The sequence below is a fragment of the Elephas maximus genome, chromosome 1 (assembly GCF_024166365.1).
Source record: "Elephas maximus indicus isolate mEleMax1 chromosome 1, mEleMax1 primary haplotype, whole genome shotgun sequence".
Lineage (NCBI taxonomy): Eukaryota > Metazoa > Chordata > Mammalia > Proboscidea > Elephantidae > Elephas > Elephas maximus.
In genome coordinates, this window is record NC_064819.1 from 118,527,821 (window position 1) to 118,546,033 (window position 18,213).

General features: G+C 36.5%; 1 protein-coding gene across 3 annotated transcripts in view; it reads left to right on the forward strand.

Annotated features, from left to right (window-relative positions):
• FBXO9 (F-box protein 9) overlaps nt 1-17,840 on the forward strand; it is a 31,341-nt gene extending 13,501 nt beyond the window's left edge. For all 3 annotated transcript variants that reach the window (XM_049894394.1, XM_049894405.1, XM_049894389.1), the window contains exons 3-13: nt 564-717; nt 2,969-3,028; nt 4,771-4,867; nt 7,529-7,656; nt 8,463-8,577; nt 11,371-11,489; nt 11,672-11,762; nt 12,832-12,927; nt 13,241-13,334; nt 14,852-15,003; nt 17,266-17,840. In XM_049894394.1, coding sequence (XP_049750351.1) covers nt 564-717; nt 2,969-3,028; nt 4,771-4,867; nt 7,529-7,656; nt 8,463-8,577; nt 11,371-11,489; nt 11,672-11,762; nt 12,832-12,927; nt 13,241-13,334; nt 14,852-15,003; nt 17,266-17,374 — 1,215 coding nt within the window. In that variant the 3' untranslated portion in view covers nt 17,375-17,840. The remainder of the gene's footprint in view (nt 1-563; nt 718-2,968; nt 3,029-4,770; nt 4,868-7,528; nt 7,657-8,462; nt 8,578-11,370; nt 11,490-11,671; nt 11,763-12,831; nt 12,928-13,240; nt 13,335-14,851; nt 15,004-17,265) is intronic.
• Nucleotides 17,841-18,213: the final 373 nt, after the last annotated feature.

Consider the following 18,213-nt stretch of genomic DNA (forward strand, 5'->3'; position numbering starts at 1 on the left):
GTAAATATTTAAAAGCTGGTAAGTTCATCCCTAAATGATAGCTTATATTTTAATTGTAATTAAAATTTGATGCACCAATACCATTAGCCCTTTGAGGTATGTTGTTGTCGTGTGTTGTCAAGTCGATTCTGACTCATAGTGACCCCATTGACAGAGTAGTGCTGCCCCATAGGATTTCCAAGGCTGTAATCTTTACGGGAGCAGATTGCTAGGTCTTTTGTTCCACTGAGCTGCTGGTGGGTTCAAACTCCCAACCTTTTGGTTAGCAGCCAAGCACTTAACCATTGCACCACCAGGGCTCCTTTTTTGAAGTATAGACAAACTTACTTTAGGCTTTGGCTTTTAGGCAAATTTTTATTATTTCTTTAAAGTTTTAAGCAAAAAATTATTTTGAAAGGTAATAGGTGTTTAAAGAGTTTTGATTTAGTGATTTAAAAATAGTGTTTTTTGATCTTAGAATTTCTAATAAGTATATAAATGGAAATAGATGTCAGACATATTGATAAATTGCTCCAGAGTCGAGCTACCCCTCATTGAGCCCTAAAATACTTTTCTCCCCTTAGGCACAACTCCAGATGTTCCGAGCTCAGTGGATGTTTGAGCTTGCCCCCGGCGTAGGCTCTAGCAGTTTAGAAACTCGACCTTGCAGAGGCTCAGCAAGAGGCTCTGTACTGAAAGCAGATACCAAAGGAAAGCAAGAACTGGCTAAAGAGGAAAAGTTAAGTATGATGGACGTTGCTTCCTCCAAAGTACATCTACTGAAAGGGACAGCTGATGACAGCTCATGCTGCCTCGGCAGCTTCAGAATTATCAGGGAGTCTGTATAACCATAGCCTCCCTTGTAATCAATTTTATCCCCCACATAAAAATTTTAATTGCCGTAAATAAGGAACCGTTATTTGGTTGTTGTTCTCTGGTAATATGAGTATGTAACTTGTAAAATAAATCTTTTTCTCATGTGGAAGAATTTTAACAAGTATGTCAGTTTGTACACCTCTCCCTCATTCCAGCTACTTCAGATGCTACCGCTCCTCTGCATGGCTTCTTCCCTGGGGGTGCGCTATTTTCCAGCTCTTCGTCACACTGTCTTCTGTTAATTTATAGACCCTTGAGATTCACCTGGTCTCTAAAAGATGGATGCCACTGCATTTATTAACCGAAGCCCAAAAGGTGGGAGGGAAAAAGTTCAGATGTTAGTACCTTTTCCAGCAGTTTTAACTTAACGCGATATTTTGTTGTATTTTGAGTCAAACACATCTATAATGATTCATTAATGTGTTACATTTCCTAATTTTGGAAAATTTTGAAAGTTCTGACAGTGAAAAAATTTTGAATGCTGTCTTCCTCATCACCTCTTTCCTAGTACTTCTTCACGTGAAATAGGCACAAGACATTTTCGCTTTTTATTGTTCTATTCCTTAGAGACTGTCATCCTCATATCATCAGATCTCGGTTTTTGTTTACGAATAATTTGCCATTAAATAAGTGGCATTACTGTGATGAGTAGAAACTTCTACAGTTTTAACTTTTTCTTTTGAAATAATCACAGATTCACAGGTACAGAGAAGTCCCCTTTACCCAGCCTTTCCCCACGGTAATATCTTGCATAACTGTAGTATAATATCAAAACCAGGAAATAGAGATTTTTACAATCCATGGAGCTTATTCAGATTTCCCCAGTCTTACAAGTACTCATTTTTGTGTATGTGTGTATATAGTTCTATGCAGTTTTATCGCACATGCAACTTTGTGTAACCACAGCCACAATCAAGATACAAAACTGTTGCATTGCCACAAAGCTCCCTCATGCTACTGTACCTTTAGACTTAGACTCAGCCCTCTCCCCCTCCTAGTTCCTGATCGTGGCAACCATGAATCTGTTCTCCATCTCTGTAATTTTGATATTCCAAGACTATTGTATAAATGAAATCATATATAACCTTTTGAGGTTGACTTTTTTCACTCAGCATAATTTGAGTCTGTCCCAGGTGTGTATATCGATAGTTTGTTCCTTTTTATTGGCCGAATAGTTTCCCATGATATGAATGTACCCCAGTTTGTTTATCCATTAACTTGTTGAAGGACATTTGGGTTGTTCCAGTTTTTGGCTATTACAAAAAGAGCTGCTATGAACATCAATGTATAGGTTTTTGCGTGAACGTAAGTTCACGTTTCTCTGGGATAAATGCCCAAGAGCGCGATTGCTGGGTTGTATCGTAAAAGTGCATGTTTGGTTTTAAAAGGAGCTGCCAAACTGTCTTCTAAAGTGGCCATACCATTTCACATTCCCACCAGCAATGTATGAGTGACCTGCACCTGGTTTTATCATTACTTCTTAATTTTAGCCATTCTGGTAGGTGTGTGGTGATATCTCATTGTAGTTTTAATTTGCATTTCCCTAATGGCTGATGATGTTAATCATGTGCTTATTTACCATTTATATGGTGTTTTGGGGTATTTCTTCTTTGTAATATATCAGTTTACGTCTTTTCTAATTGAATTGCTTGTTTTTTACTGTTGAGGGTTCTTAATATATTTAGATAAAATATTTTGAATATATGATATTTTAGATATTTGGTTTGCAGGTATTTTCTCCCAGTGTGTAGCTTGTCTTTTACTTCTCTTAACCAGGTCTTTTGCAAAGCAAGTTTTTAATCTTCATGAGGTCCAATTTATCAGTTTTCCTTTTATAGATCATCCTTTTGTTGTCAAGTATAAGAACACTGCCTAGTCCTAGTTCCCAAAGGTTTTCTTCTGTTTTTTCTAAAAGCTTTATAGGTTTTACATTTAAGTCCTGATTCATTTTGAGTTGATTTTTGTGTAAGATGAGATGCTTAAGTCAAGGCTCGTGTTTTTGCCTGTGAATGCCTGATCATTCCAGCACCATTTGTTGGAAAGTGTATCCTTTTGCCATCCGTAACCGTTTTTAATACAGATCTCCAGATTATTTTTCATGGTTTATTTTTGTAGGCCCGAGAACTCTTCCTAAAAGCAGTAGAAGAGGAACAAAATGGAGCTCTCTATGAAGGTAAAAACTCAGGGCCCAGGATCATAGTATATTTCTGAATAACAGCTCTTTGTTGCTGAATTTTTTTTTTTTTAACCACAACATATTTGGTATGTTCAGTCTCCCTATTTTTGAAAAAAAAAACATTTTTTTTAATAAAAACTAAAAATTATATTTCTGTATAACCTGTCTCTTTCCAAAAAAATATGCTTGGAAAACATCATCATCTTGGTAGGATGAATAAAAAACCTTTTCTCTCAGTTTTAGTATTTAGTAATTCTTCATTAATAAAGCTTTAAAAATGTTGTTACTCATTGTAAAATAGGATATGACCCTTTTACAGGCGAAAATTACTTGAGAGGAAAGGAATATAAAGGAAAGGTTGAGGAACACATAGTTTTTTTTTTTTTTTAAGTTCTAATTTAGTTTCTACTAAAAGGAATACCCTTTAGCTTTATCTCTTTTATTGACCCGGTAGAAACAGATGGCAGAGCCATGGGACCGTTGACTGTATTAGGTTTGTAATTATGCTTTCATTATGTGACAGTACAGTTAATAATTAGGGCGTGAGAAAATGCTTGTACTTGAAAATGCCCCCCAGGCTAACATTATTCAGAATTATTTATTTATAAGTGTCTCATAGGAATATTTTTACTCTCAGATTTTAAAAGTGCCCAACTGGTCAAGTCCCTTTGCAATCTTTATTAATTTTTGAGATTCCCATCTCCATTTAGTGTACAGTGAGTTACCCTGAGTAGTAGAACATGGCAGAATGTATTGAATAGACTCCATCCAAGGGAAAAAGAACTAGTCGGCTTTTATAGCCCAAGTTCTACTGGTGTATCTCTGTAGGAGAGATTATTAAATATTATTGCTCTGAACCACCTGACCAGGAGATTGATTTAAAAAAAAAAAAAGTTTTAAACGGGAGGTAAATAAGAGGTAGATGGGCTAAAGGGAGTTGAATTTGAACCATAAATTCAAGAAAAAAAAAACCTCTTTATTCCACCCAGTAGGAAGCATTTGATTTTCCTCAAGTCTCCATCCTAAAAAGAAAAGTTTACTTAGAAGTGTTTTTGTTGGGGCTGCAGCAGCTGCATTTTCAGAGTCCGAAAAAGGACAACCACATAATTTCAGTTCCGAAAATACATAAGCGGGTGAGGAAAAACACAGGGAGGGCTAAAAGAGTGAAAATACAACATCTTAAGTTTCTATACATTAGCTTTAGAAAAAAGAAAATTCTGAGCAATAAGGTTTAGAAATAAGTTTGTTTACTGAACTGTTGTTGCACGTAAAAAAGGGCATTTGGCTGTTTGTAAAGAAAGTTACCAAATTAACCACAGTTAAAGGTAGTCAAAGGAAATGACAAAAACATGGGTCACAGACTTGCTGGCCTGACAGAGACTGGAGAAACCCTCAGAGGATGGCCCCCAGACACCCTTTCAGCTCCATAATGAAGTCACTCCTGAGGTTCACCCTTCAGCCAGAGATTGCACAGGCCCATAAAACAAAACGAGACTAAAGGGGCATACCAGCCCAGGGGCAAGGACTAGAAGGCAGGAGGGAACAGGAAAGCTGGTAACAGGGAACCCAAGGTTGAGAAGGGAGAGTGTTGACAGGTTATAGCATTGTTAACCAACATCATAAAACAATATGTGTACTAACTGTTTAATGAGAAACTAGTTTTTTCTGTAAACCTTCACATCAAGTACAAATTAAAAAAATGTGGGTCACAGCTAATTTAGCTTTATTTCTTCTTTTAGCCATCAAGTTTTATCGTAGGGCTATGCAACTTGTACCTGATATAGAGTTCAAGATTACTTACACCCGGTCTCCAGAAGGTGATGGCATTGGAAACAGGTAGTGATATATTATTTGATAGACATTAATGCATGTTGTTGTTGTTGTTGTTAGGTGCCGTCGAGTCAGTTCCGACTCATAGCGACCCCTGTGCACAACAGAACAAAACACTGCCCAGTCCTGCACCATCGTTACAGTCATTGTTATACTTGAGCTCATTGTTGCAGCCACTGTGTTAATCCACCTCATTGAGGGTCTTCCTCTTTTCCACTGACCCTGTACTTCGCCAAGCATGATGTCCTTCTCCAGGGACTGATCCCTTCTGACAACATGTCCAAAGTATGTAAGATACAGTCTCGCCATCCTTGCTTCCAAGGAGCATCCTGGCTGTACTTCCTCCAAAACAGATCTGTTCGTTCTTTTAATCCATCGAGTGTGTTAAAGTTAAGCATCTTTTCCCTGTTGACTCTTAACAGGATAGTTCAAAGATGGTGCTAGTTCTGTTAAGTTTTTCAGTGTTTAGTAACTCCTTGTGTATAAAGTTGTAGAAATTTTTTAATTAGGGAAATTTTAAGATTAAAAGGTAGGAGTACAAGTTTTAAGCCGACACAACAAAAAATAAGGTGATGAAGGGGTTTGTAATAAAAGCAATGATGATTAGAAAGAAATAAAGGACCCATCTCAACTTTCTGAAACCTTTTTGAAATAGAAAGTATTAAAATGTAATTAAGCCAAAGTTAATAAAAGTTGAAATTGGGTAATGGGTACATGGGGTTTCATTACACTAGTGTCTATTCAAGTATGTTTGAGATTTTACATATAGAAGGAGCTGTTAATTTTTTTTTAGGGAAATGTTCAACTATAACAGGACTTTGTTGATTAAGGTACGTAGGCAACGGTTTACGGGAGGTAGGATGGTATTAAAACTATAGCACTTGATTAAAAGCACAGGTGCAGGATATAAATATTACTAAGAGAAATCACTGGTTTCATCATATAGATGCCACTTGCATCAAAGTCATAAATAACATTGATGATTCTCTGTGTATAAAGATTAAAAGAACATATTTTTAAGCCAATCCTTTTGAAGCTATTTGCAGGACAATTATAAAATTGTTTTGGCTTTATCTCTGTATCCCCAAAAGCCTGATTTGCTGATATTAGAAAGGAAGGGAGTCTGTACCCATGAGAGAATGCCAGGTTTGAAATGCGCAATACATAGGAAAATAGTTTCGGTAATGAAATACTAGCTGTTATATATTACTATATTGCCTTAAGGGGCCCTGGTGGCACAGTGGCTAAGCACTTGGCTGTTAACCAAGAGGTCACCAGTTCGAACCCTCTAGCCACTGCACGGGAGAAATATGTGGCAGTCTGCTTCAGTGAAGATTACAGCCTTGGAAACCCTATGGGGCAGTTTTACTCTGTCCTGTAGGGTTGCTGTGACTCAGAATCGACTCTTTGGCAATGGGTAATACTACCTTAGTCATGAAGTAATTAAGAAGTTACCTTTACTGATAATTTATGCTTGTTGCTGATATTTTCTAACTGCGTATAGTATTAACACTTAAGTTTTAGATAAGCCATATTAAAAAATATCCCAACAAAGTCAGTTTTAATTGCCTGTTTGAACTTCTCAGATAATTATATTGTTCACCAAATTAGATTTAACACTGTGAGGTAGGTCATACTCAAATCATTTGGGCTTTTGCTAAACCTTGTTTAATTTTGGGTAGTCATGTAGAGCTACCTCTTAGCCAGTTTCGTAAATAGATGCCAGGTGCTGTTAAGATTGGTTGTAGCAAAACATTAAAGAAGCTTTTTTTTTTTTTTTTTTCTCTACTATCCCTTTATAGAAACCCAAATGCTATAAAAATTCTTGGAAGATACAATGATTTTTTTCTTACCAGATTTGGTAAACCTTAAAAGTTTCTCTGCCTTCTTCTGTAGAATGTTTGTAGAATGCCATTGAGTCCATCTAGCATCAACAAAAATTGCCCTTTGTTGTATCATAAAAAGTTCTTCCTGGTTTTCTAGCTATTATTCTCATCCAAACGTAAATCTGATCATCTTTAAAGTTAATTCCAGCAAAAATAGAATGTGAGAACATTTCCTAGGACTTACACTTTTGTTTATATTGGTAGATGATTTGTGGACCCTGTTAAGATTTTCTAAATTATGTACTTTTCTCTCTGAAGATAATGAGCTAAGGGACATCTATTAGAAAATCCCTGGTGTATAAATACTTCAGATGACACATACATCTTTGCTGCGTATCCAACTAGAATGAATTAAGTTCACTTAAAAAGATTTATCTACATACAGTTATCCACATTTGAAATTACCTTTTCCACTAACTTATGAAATTTCTACTTTACAATAAAACTAAGTCTCAACACCTAATTCTTTCTAGGAAACCCTGGTGAATTTAAGAGCTACGGCTGCTAACCAAAAGGTCAGCAGTTCGAATCCACCAGACACTCCTTGGAAACCCTGTGGCGCAGTTCTACTCTGTCCTAAATTTCTGAAGCTTTTTTCTTTAAAAAACCTGGCATCACACTTTCTTGCAAGGCAGAATAAACTTACCACTTCAAATAATAATAGTAAAGTTGTAAGAAAGTTTGCTTTTAGATCACTTTTTTCCCAAAGCACTTGGAAGTTTCTAAGCTGTGTATTTGTAGACTGAGGCACTTAATTTACTCACCTTCCATCTTTTTTCAGCATTGAAGATAATGATGATAGCAAGATGGCAGATCTCTTGTCCTACTTCCAGCAGCAGCTCACATTTCAGGAGTCTGTGCTCAAACTGTGTCAGCCTGAACTTGAGAGCAGTCAGACTCACATATCAGGTTTGAATTCTTGGTTATTATAACTCAGTGAGACGTATTTTAACCTTAGATTTAAAATTTTCAGTTATCAGGTCAGATTATGTGCTAGATAATTTCTGCTGTACTTCAAAATGTGGTGGGAGGGGTAGTTATATTTACAGATTGTATAAATGAATAAGCTTTTTAAAATCTGAAGGAGAGCAGAGTTTGTAGTGCAGTTCTTCAAGGATGCCGTACTTTTTCAGTGAAGATCTAAGATGGCAAGTCCGAGTTGCTAAGGCAGACCTAAGAAATTTGGAGAAATACTGATATCAACCGGTGTTTCAGGCACATTGGACAGTAAGTCCTGAAATGGCTGAATGTTTAAAAAAAGTGAATGTATTTTCTTTTCATATGTTAAATATTATTTAATTAGCTATCGGATTTTTAAGAACTGGAGGACAATTGACAATTTTCAAGGAGATGAAAAGTTTTTAGTGTTAATAAATGCAATATGGATCACACAAATATGTAGTAGGTTATTCTCTAAATTTTATTTTAATATATCTTGATAGTAAAATGATCTTCAGAGTATAAAGAGTTCTTTATAAAAATAGCTTCAGAGCTGTTCTGTACTTAAAAAAAAGCTGTTTATGTCTTCGTGTTAGGAACCATTAATACTACTGGGTAGTTAAATACATTCATGCTGTAGCTCAGGGCAGTGCTGAGGATGTGATTTATAAATTTCTAGAAAAGCATAAAGACATCTTCACTGGAGAATGTGGCTGTTAAACGGTATAGTACCTTATAGGAGGGAGAGTTATTGGAAGGATGGTTTTCTTTTGCAGTGCTGCCGATGGAGGTCCTGATGTACATCTTCCGATGGGTGGTATCTAGTGACTTAGACCTCAGATCGTTAGAGCAGCTGTCACTGGTGTGCAGAGGATTCTATATCTGTGCCAGGTACTTAACTTTTTTTAAACAACCCAGACAGTGGTGAAAAAAACGATTCCGGTCTTTTGCCATCAGTTCATTTTGATAAAAGAACTTGATTGATGTTCTGGATAAAAGCTTAGAACGAACAAGTTTTGCTAAGTTGTACTTAATGTCATTTTCTTGAACAGCTTAGCATTTAAAGGCTAGAATGCACTAGATTTACAGGATAATAGAATAAAAGGAACTTAAATTATTTTTATCTAGAACTGATTTAGCCATCTATTCTACTTCCATAGGGTAGTTTGCATGCTGGCATCTCTGATTTGGGAAATTAGCTTAGAAAAATGTGTATTCAAGTCATTTTTATAGTAACTGTAAATCCATTAAGTGGTAATGATTTAAATTTAGATTGGATCCTGGAACACCCTTCTAACTCAGACCTGAAGCCATTCCCGAAGTTCCGCTTTCAGCCAAAGATTAGACAGGCCAGTAAAACAACCAATAACATGTGAGGAATGTGCTTCTTAGATCAATCAAGTATACAAGACAAAATGGGCAACACCTGCCCAAAAGTAAAAATGAGAAGGCAGTAAGGGTCAGGAAAACTGGACGAATGGAAATGGGGAACTGGGGATGGTTAAAAAGCTACAGCTGCTAACCAAAAGGTCGGCAGTTCAAATCCACCAGGCACTCCTTGGAAACCCTATGGGTCAGTTCTACACTGTCCTTTAGGGTTGCTATGGGTGGGAATCAACTTGACGGCAATGGAGTTTTTTTGGGACTTGAGAATAATCATAGCTTGGCATAAAATCATTGGAGGCTAGCAATCTTTCGTGGGTATCTTATATAAAATATATAGTCTTTAGTATCTGAAATTTTTTTATAGCTATAATTTTAAAAATTCAGATGCATTATTTTAGATAATTACAGGGTTGCTATGAGTCGGAATTGACGGCAGTGGGTTTTTTTGGTTTAATTTTATTTGGAGTCTTATATTTGGGGTAACATTTGAATTGCTGGAGGTTGAACCCTTTGTTTTTGGTGATTCTGTGTATTATTTTATTTAACAAATGCCTATTAGGCCCTGAGTGGATGGCCACCAACCTATTGAAATAACGGTTTCTAGCGCTGTTAATCCTTTAACTTCTTAAATTATACATGAGAAACATTATAAGGACAGAATTAAGAAAGCAAATTTTCAGTGATAAAACTTCTTATCATAAAATCAGTTATTAAAAAAATTTACTCATGCCATATAAATTTGGGGTGGAGTTACGTTTTTTTGCAGCCTAGCATTCATGTAAGTAGTTTTCACTTCTGTAAAACTGACTGTTTTAAGTTGTAGATGGAGTTAAAAAAATTTTTTTAGCTATACCAGAATCAGGAGCCCTGGTGATGCAGTGGTTAAGAGCTTGTCTGCTAACCAAAAGGTCAGCAGTTCGAATCCACCAGCTGCTCCTTGGAAACCCAGCGAGGCAGTTCCACCCTGTTCTATAGGGTTGCTGTGAGTCGGAATCGACTCGATGACAATGGGTTTGTGTCAGAATCATGTCAATTTTCAGTACATTTTTTACTTAGATTTTTGCACTAATCTCATAACAAAGTCTTGCCAGTGCTTCCTTTAAAAGACATCTCCAGTCTGAACATTTCACCACTTCTGCTACTACCATCCTGGTCCAGCCACCCTTATGTCTGACCTGGATTACTACAGTGCTGTCTTACATGGTCTCTTGCTTCCACTCTTAATACCCCTAGAACATATTCTCTGTAAACCACTAGGGTGGTCTTTTCAAAAGGTAAATCAGATTATATCACTCTGTCTTAGTTATCTAGTACTGCTGTAACAGAAATACCATAAATGGATGGCTTTGACAAACAAATTATTTTCTCACAGTTTAGGCGGCTGGAAGTACGAATTCAGAGCACTAGCTTTAAGGGAAGGCATTCTCTCTCTGTTGGCACTGGAGGAAGGTCCTTGCCTCTTCAGCTTCTTCTGGTTCCTTGGAGATCTCCATGTGTCTTGGCATCTATCTTACCCCATCTCTCCTCTGTTCTCTTGTTTAATCTCTTTTATATCTGAAGAGAGTTTGACTTAAGACACACCCTAAACTGATTCTGTCTCATTAATCTAACAAAGACAACCCATTCCCAAATGGAATTGTAACCACAGGCACAGAGATTAGTATTTACAACACATACTTTGGGAGGACACAATTCAATCCGTAACACACTCTCATGCTCAAAACCCTCCAACAGCATCCATCCCCTCAAAGTAATAGCCACTCCTACCAGTGGCCCACAAGATGCTACCTCTTCTGTTCTTACTGTCTCTCAGATCCCATTGTCTACACGTCATCTTTCTCACTTTGCTGCATCCTGTGATCCTTCTTGCTCTTTGTCGTGCACACTAGACACACTTCTGCCTAAGGGCCTTGGACTGCTGTGGCTTCTGCCCATCACCATGGTTACTTTCCCAAAGAGCCTTTTTCTGGCCACCCTATCTGAAATAGCCTATTTACCCATCACCATCATCACTGTCCCCTTACCCTACTTTGTGTGTCTGTGTGTTTATTTTTGCACTGAACACACCACCCAAAACTTCTGTCTCTTTGTTGTCTTGTTTCTGTTTGCTTTCTGTTTAGTAACAGCCGGGCCTTTGCCTTATTCATCAGTGTGTTTCCCCAGTGCCCTAAACAGTGACTGGCAAGTGCTCAACAAATATGTGCTGAATAAAAGATGACGGATAGCAAAAATATTTCTTATGTATGCATATAAGAACTTAGCCTCTTGTGTACATATTGATGTACTTTTATTACCTAGAGACCCTGAAATATGGCGTTTGGCCTGCTTGAAAGTTTGGGGCAGAAGCTGTATTAAACTTATTCCATATACATCGTGGAGAGAGATGTTTTTAGAAAGGCCTCGTGTTCGATTTGATGGTAAGTTGAGAAATATGATTTATAATGCTGATTTTGATAAATACACAGTTTTAATTTTTTTCATGGACTTAAGTAATAACACATTGAAGGGAAACCACAATAAAAGTAAAGTTGGAAACGTGTGATCGCCATTTTAAAATTTATTTTTTATGATTTTACTTAAAATCATTCCTTTTTTACAGGGGTGTATATCAGCAAAACGACATACATTCGCCAAGGAGAACAGTCTCTTGATGGTTTTTATAGAGCCTGGCACCAAGTGGAATATTACAGGTACAACTGTAGTAAACTGAGTGAGTGAAAAATTCTCTCTCTCCAAGTATTAGTTAACATTTGTTCTTTGTTCTTTTGCATTTATGTATGAAATGGCCCTTAGTATTTTTATTATAGGAACTGTACTCAGAGAACTAACAGATTAATGTAAATTATTTTATTCCTCCTAGCCTCTAAATTAAAAAAAAAAAAATTTCCATTTTAAAGTTCTCCTTTAGTGTACTCATTTACCTTTTCCAATAACCTCTAAGCTTTTCTTCAGCTTTATTCATTAGATATTATTGTCATTGAGAAACAAGCAGACCTTTTTTTTTAACCACTGTGTTATTATTAGAGCTCACTTTTGTTTGACATTAATTAGTGCTTTAGGGAAAACACCCAGAGCTTTAATAGAGCAATATTTAATCTAATTTATTTTTATTCAGTGAATGAAACTAAAAGTTCAATGGTTCCCTCTAAGGAAGACAATGAAATGTCCTTATTGCCAACCTCACAGCCTGTCAGCCACATTTACAGTTACATGCCGCTTAATGACCACAATACATTCTATGAAATAGGACGTTCTGTGATTTAGACATTGTGCAGACACCATATTATATACAGGCAGTCTCCAGGTTACAAACATCCAACTTTTTGTTGGATACCATAGTTGAGAACTAACCCCCGTAAAGCCTATCATATTAAAAATTCAAAATACATACAATGATTTGTAATAACAAACGGGCACCTGGCAGCACAATCGCTTTGTATACAGGAGATGTGAGATACACATGTTGCTTGTGGGAGGCTGTTGCGTTCACTAAGTCTGGTTACACTCGCTGCATTCCTGTTCTCCAAACAGGATTTCTGAATTTGTGGGACCGCGGATGTGTATGTGGTTGGACACTGCCTCAGTAGATGTTATGTTGCACATGACTATATTTTAATGATGTTTCGCTAGTTTTTAGATCCATGGTATTTCCATTTCGATTTCATAGCTATGAATAGGTTTAGGGATTGATAAATGAGGACATGTTTTATACTTTATGTGTGTGTGGTGTCTTTTGGTGTTGTCTTTCTTTTTACACAGGTATATAAGATTCTTTTCTGATGGCCATGTGATGATGTTAACAACCCCTGAGGAGCCCCAGTCCATTGTTCCTCGTTTAAGAACTAGGAATACCAGGTATTATTCTTCCGTACCTTCCTATTCTACCCATATTTTAGATAGTTAGCTCGACACTCCCCTGGTTTAATACTGAATGACTGCGAGAGCAATTGGGGGCACTTGTTAAAAATAAAGATTCATGGGCTTCTGCATAGAGAGTCTACTTTGGTAGGTCTTTGCAGCCTTGGAATCTGTGTGTTGTTTACTTACATCCTAGCTAATTATTTTTTAGGAGAGTCGAGTAACACTCTTATAGCCCATTACTTCCTGGGTTACTTAAATCCATATCATAACTGGTCAATAGATTTAAAGTGTATTTTTTCTTTTTTAGAACTGATGCAATTCTGCTGGGCCATTATCGCTTGTCACAAGATACAGACAATCAGACCAAAGTATTTGCTGTGATAACTAAGAAAAAAGAAGAAGTGAGTATGCCATTCCCTTGTTAGTTTAAGACAATTCATTTAAGCATTCTTGATTAGAAGAGTTAAAAAAATACTGCTTCATTGTTTATACTATTACGAAAAATGTATGTTGACTTATCTGTGAAGAGAGCTCTGGGAGATTTTCTAAACTGTGGTTATTTTTATTGCATTAGTTTGTTTATTTTTCTCTAAATCATTTTCTTTACTGTTTGTTTTTTTATCCATGAAAATATAAGACCAAAATTTCCTCTAAATAACCAGTAAAATTATACCTGATTTTTTTTTTCTCCTTTTGTTTTGAATCATAGAGGGTTTCCCTCCTAAATTAGCTCATGTAAATAATTCTTCCACAAGTATATTCTTATAGAGAACTTCAGTTTCTCCAGGAAATAAGCTAAAGTAAGATTTTTTTTTTCCTTCCTGGTCTTGCCAGGAAGAAAATACAATTACTGGTATTATTACATTCTAGAGTGCATTAAATCCTCTTAACAGATTGAGAGCTGTATTTTTTTCCACAACCTTTCACCATGTGTATTTTTTCAGTCCTGGTTAAAAGCTATCATATATATACCCAATAAGTCAGTTGTGAGGGAGGTGACATAAATACTTGCCTGTTGCTTTTAAAATTACCTTTATAGCAGAGTTTTTAAAAAGATATTTCCCTTGTATTAAACCCCCCTCTCTTCCCTAACATCATGTGTATTGAGATAGTTAGGGCAGGGTTTCATCTATGAGTGGCATCACCCTGAGACATCTGTTGCTGGCTTCCTGGGCTCTCTGGCAGGTTCTTGGAACCTGGGCTGCAATCTCATTTGGCAGAGATAGTCACTATGAGTGTGACCTTGGCCCTGCATTTCCTGAGATGACAATTGGGTAAATTGTGAGGCCCTAGCTGTGTAGGTTTTATCTTATAAAGCAGAGTTTAGGAACTCCCGTGTAGGCTACCAGTTTCCTCTTCTGAATAAGATACAATGAAACCAGTGATAGTATTTACATTTTTCTATTTTCAGTAGTAGTACTTGCAGAAGTGTGACACTGATGACCTTTTCACATCTTGTTCTGCCTGTTGCCTGTTTTATTGTTATTGCAAAAGATAAATTATACTCTGCTTTTTCTGCAGCCTCTGCCAGTTTATCACTTTTACTCTTTAAAAAAAAAAAAAAAGACTGTTTTCTAATAAAAAGAAAGTACTAGGCTTAGAGATAGGAGACAGAAGTTTTAGTTCCCATCTCTGATACCAACTGCTGTGTAACTTTGGTTAACTCATTTGACCTCCTTGGGTCTTAAATGGGAAAGAGTGTGATCATAGTTAACACATGAGTGGTTGTGATGATTAATTGAGATGATAATGATGGGGGAAAGCCTGACATTTGTATAGTATTTAACATTTTTCAAGGCACTATCGTGTGCCTTCTCATGTGATATCCAAAGCACTTGACTGTGTAAATATGTTACTGTTAGTGTCACTCTTATGTTAGTGAGGGTTCATGATAGCTTATGAACCTTTTCTTTCACAGAAACCACTTGACTACAAATACAGATATTTTCGTCGTGTCCCTGTACAAGAAGCGGATCAGAGTTTTCATGTGGGGCTACAGCTGTGTTCTAGTGGCCACCAGAGGTTCAACAAACTCATCTGGATACATCATTCTTGTCACATTACCTACAAGTAGGTGAATAGGCTAAAAATACCAAGGTTACAGAATAAATGTATGTACTTCATTCATTTCAGGCTTAGGAAAATCTCAAGTATGATTTGAATTCCTTGGTCAACATTACATTACAGAGCAAAGCCACAGTGTAATGCTACTACAAACCAAGAAAATGGCCAAAGTGAAAAAGACTAAGCATGGGTTAGGAAGTGAAACAGCTGGAGCTCACACAGCTCCAAAGGGAATGTGAATTGGTGTAACCACTTTGGAAATGAAAATAGCATTCCATGAGTAGAATGGTACTCAGTCAACTTAAGCTGTCTGTGCATTACTTACTCAAGGCAGTTTTAAAATACCAGCTCATTTTTCCTCTCTAATGTTTCAGTCTTATCATTTTGCGCTTTACTTCCACTTGGTATAGCCTCAGGGATTGCATACTGATTTTAATAAATTTGTAGTTGGGAAAGTGAATATGGTAAAAATGTAATCTCATTTATTCCAAAACCAAATATATTAGATAAAAAAAAAAAAATTAGATAGCTCCTTTTTAAAACTCTTTGGCCTCATAGATATCCCATAGATAGGATTTAGCTGCATGAAATAATTAATTAATAATGAATGAACTGAGCAATGTGTGTGAGAAAGGAGCAGTACAGAAATAAGTAACATAAAAAATGAACTTAGGAAGTGAAGTATCAGTTAGCGTGGATATTGCAGTTAGCTGTTCTAACTAATAGGTTTGAAAGAATATTGGTGTTTGACTTTGAGCTCTTTGTTCCAGTTGAACCAAGAATTTTGAGAGACAGGTTTCGAGGTCTGCTTCCATTAAACTACTTTACAACCTTGAACACATTGTTGACAACTTTCTTGGTCACATTTCTACCTTTTTAAAGAAAGAAACCAAACTCAGAAGTAGAACAAAGCAAACAGATAATACCTATAGTCACACGTAACCCATTAGAAAAGCATCACGTTCTAGGAGGAAAAAAGGTCATTATGGCAGGCGTCGTTTGTAGCTGCTGGTGATTGCATTGACTTCTGGTGATACTCATAAAGTCATATGAATTTTCTGCATTTGTTTATTTCTCATTATTTGGGGAAAAGATTAAATAAAGGCTTTTTTTTTTTTTGATAGTATAATTTGTCACCTTCTCCACTGCTTATAATAATGCTATTGATCATGAGATTATGAAATTATTAAACTCTATTCTAGGAATAGAATAAGCTCTGTTGGTGCAGTGGTTAAGGTCGGCTGCTAACCGAAAGGTTGGCAGTTTGAACCCACCAGCCTCTCCATGGGAGAAAGATGTGGCAGTCTGCTTCTGTAAACATTACAGCCTTGGAAACTCTATGGGGGAGTTCTACTCTGTCCAGTTCTATTCTAACCTATAGGGTCACTAAGAGTTGAAATTGACTTCAAAAGCAGTGGGGTTTTTATAACATAGGAGTATAATTGGTATAGTTTTTCTGAAACACATTTCGACAAGGGTCTTAAAACTATAAATTTTTACTTAGAAATTCTACTTTTAGGGATCTGTTTGGAAGGCATAATAAAAACAATCACAGCATTATTTTTAATTGCTAAGTATTAGAAGCAACCTAAATCTCCAAAAAGGGGGGAATAATTAAGTAGATTTTGGTACAAGCAGACAGTGATATATTTTTCTTCATGTCTGAAGAGGATTTAATGATGTGGGGAAATGCATATGCCATAATGAGAAATGAAAAAAGCAGGGTTACTGGTAGAGTATGATCTCAGTAGTAAAGTTGGATAAGAAGAGATTGAGGTGTTTGGAAAGAAGAGTAAAAGAAGGTGCTTCATATGGCTATATGGTGATGGAATTACGAATGACTTTTCTTTCTAAGGAGTTCCTGGGTGACACAGACAGTTAAGTGCTTGGCTGCTAACCGAAAGGTTGGAGGCTCGAGTCCACCCAAATGTACCTTGTAAGAAAGCCCTGGCAACATACTTCTGGAAAATTAGCTATTAAAAACCCTATGGAGCACAGTTCTGTTCTGACACAAATAGGGCCACCATGAATTGGAATAGAGTCAATGACATCTGGTTTGGTTTTCTTGTTTGTTTATATCTTTATAAATTTTCTAAATTTTACATATTTTTTTTTTTTACAAACATGCCTGTATTATTTAGGATTTACTAAGATTAGTTAAAAATAAAAAAGACTGAAGCATAAAAAACATGCCCCCCAAAAGAAGCAATGCAGGGACTTTCAGTGAGTAGAAATTTCCATGTAGTTAGTACTTCTGTTTTGTTTCAGATCAACTGGTGAGACTGCAGTCACTGCTTTTGAGATTGACAAGATGTACACCCCCTTGTTCTTCGCCAGAGTGAGGAGCTACACTGCCTTCTCAGAAAGGCCTCTGTAGGGCTTCACGTCCAGTCCTCTGTTACTGTTGCATGAATAAAAGCATATAGAGCAAAAAGCGCCTAAGTTATAAACGTACAGCTATATGTATATATATGGAATTGGAGCTTATTTTAAATTGTTGAGGTTCTTTTAAGAAAAGTATAAATTGATTATTTTTTTTATTTAAAGGGATAGTTCATTCTTGGGGTGTTTTGTTTTAAAATTAAGGTTATAAGTTAAGTACATTTTTGTTGGGAAAATCTTAATATGAGGTGTAAATCATGTCCTTTTTCAAGCAGATTTCCATCAAGTAAGTCTTCTTCTACCTGATCACCCTCATATTTAACACATCAGTGAAGGGCTCCACTGGATAGACAATTATCTCACGCATGACACTGCACTCAAGGCTCAAAATGTGAAAACCTGTTCTGCATTTGTTTGAAACTGTTTGACCAATAAAGATCATAAATAAATGTTTTCTTTCAAGAAAATATATTTGGGTAGCCTTTTAAAAATGTCAGAATAGTTCAAAGATAACCAGCCTAGAGTAGCCAGTAAAGGTTTAATAATCATTGTGTCATTTCATCGTTGGTCCTCGTGTGCAGCCACACACTATAGATACCTACACTCCAGCTGCATCTAGGCATCTTGCAAAGTGTGTGGCATTAAGTGGGAAAGAGTCAATCACTGAGGACTGGAACTCTACAGCAAGATCAACCAACTGAATAGGTCATCTGTGTTAATAAAAGAACAACAGAGGATGGTGTAAACCATGGCCCAGCTCTCATTCCAGGATGAAAGCTGGGAGAGAGAGAACCAGTCACCTGGTAAACTGCATCCTAACCTTTTCTCTTAAAG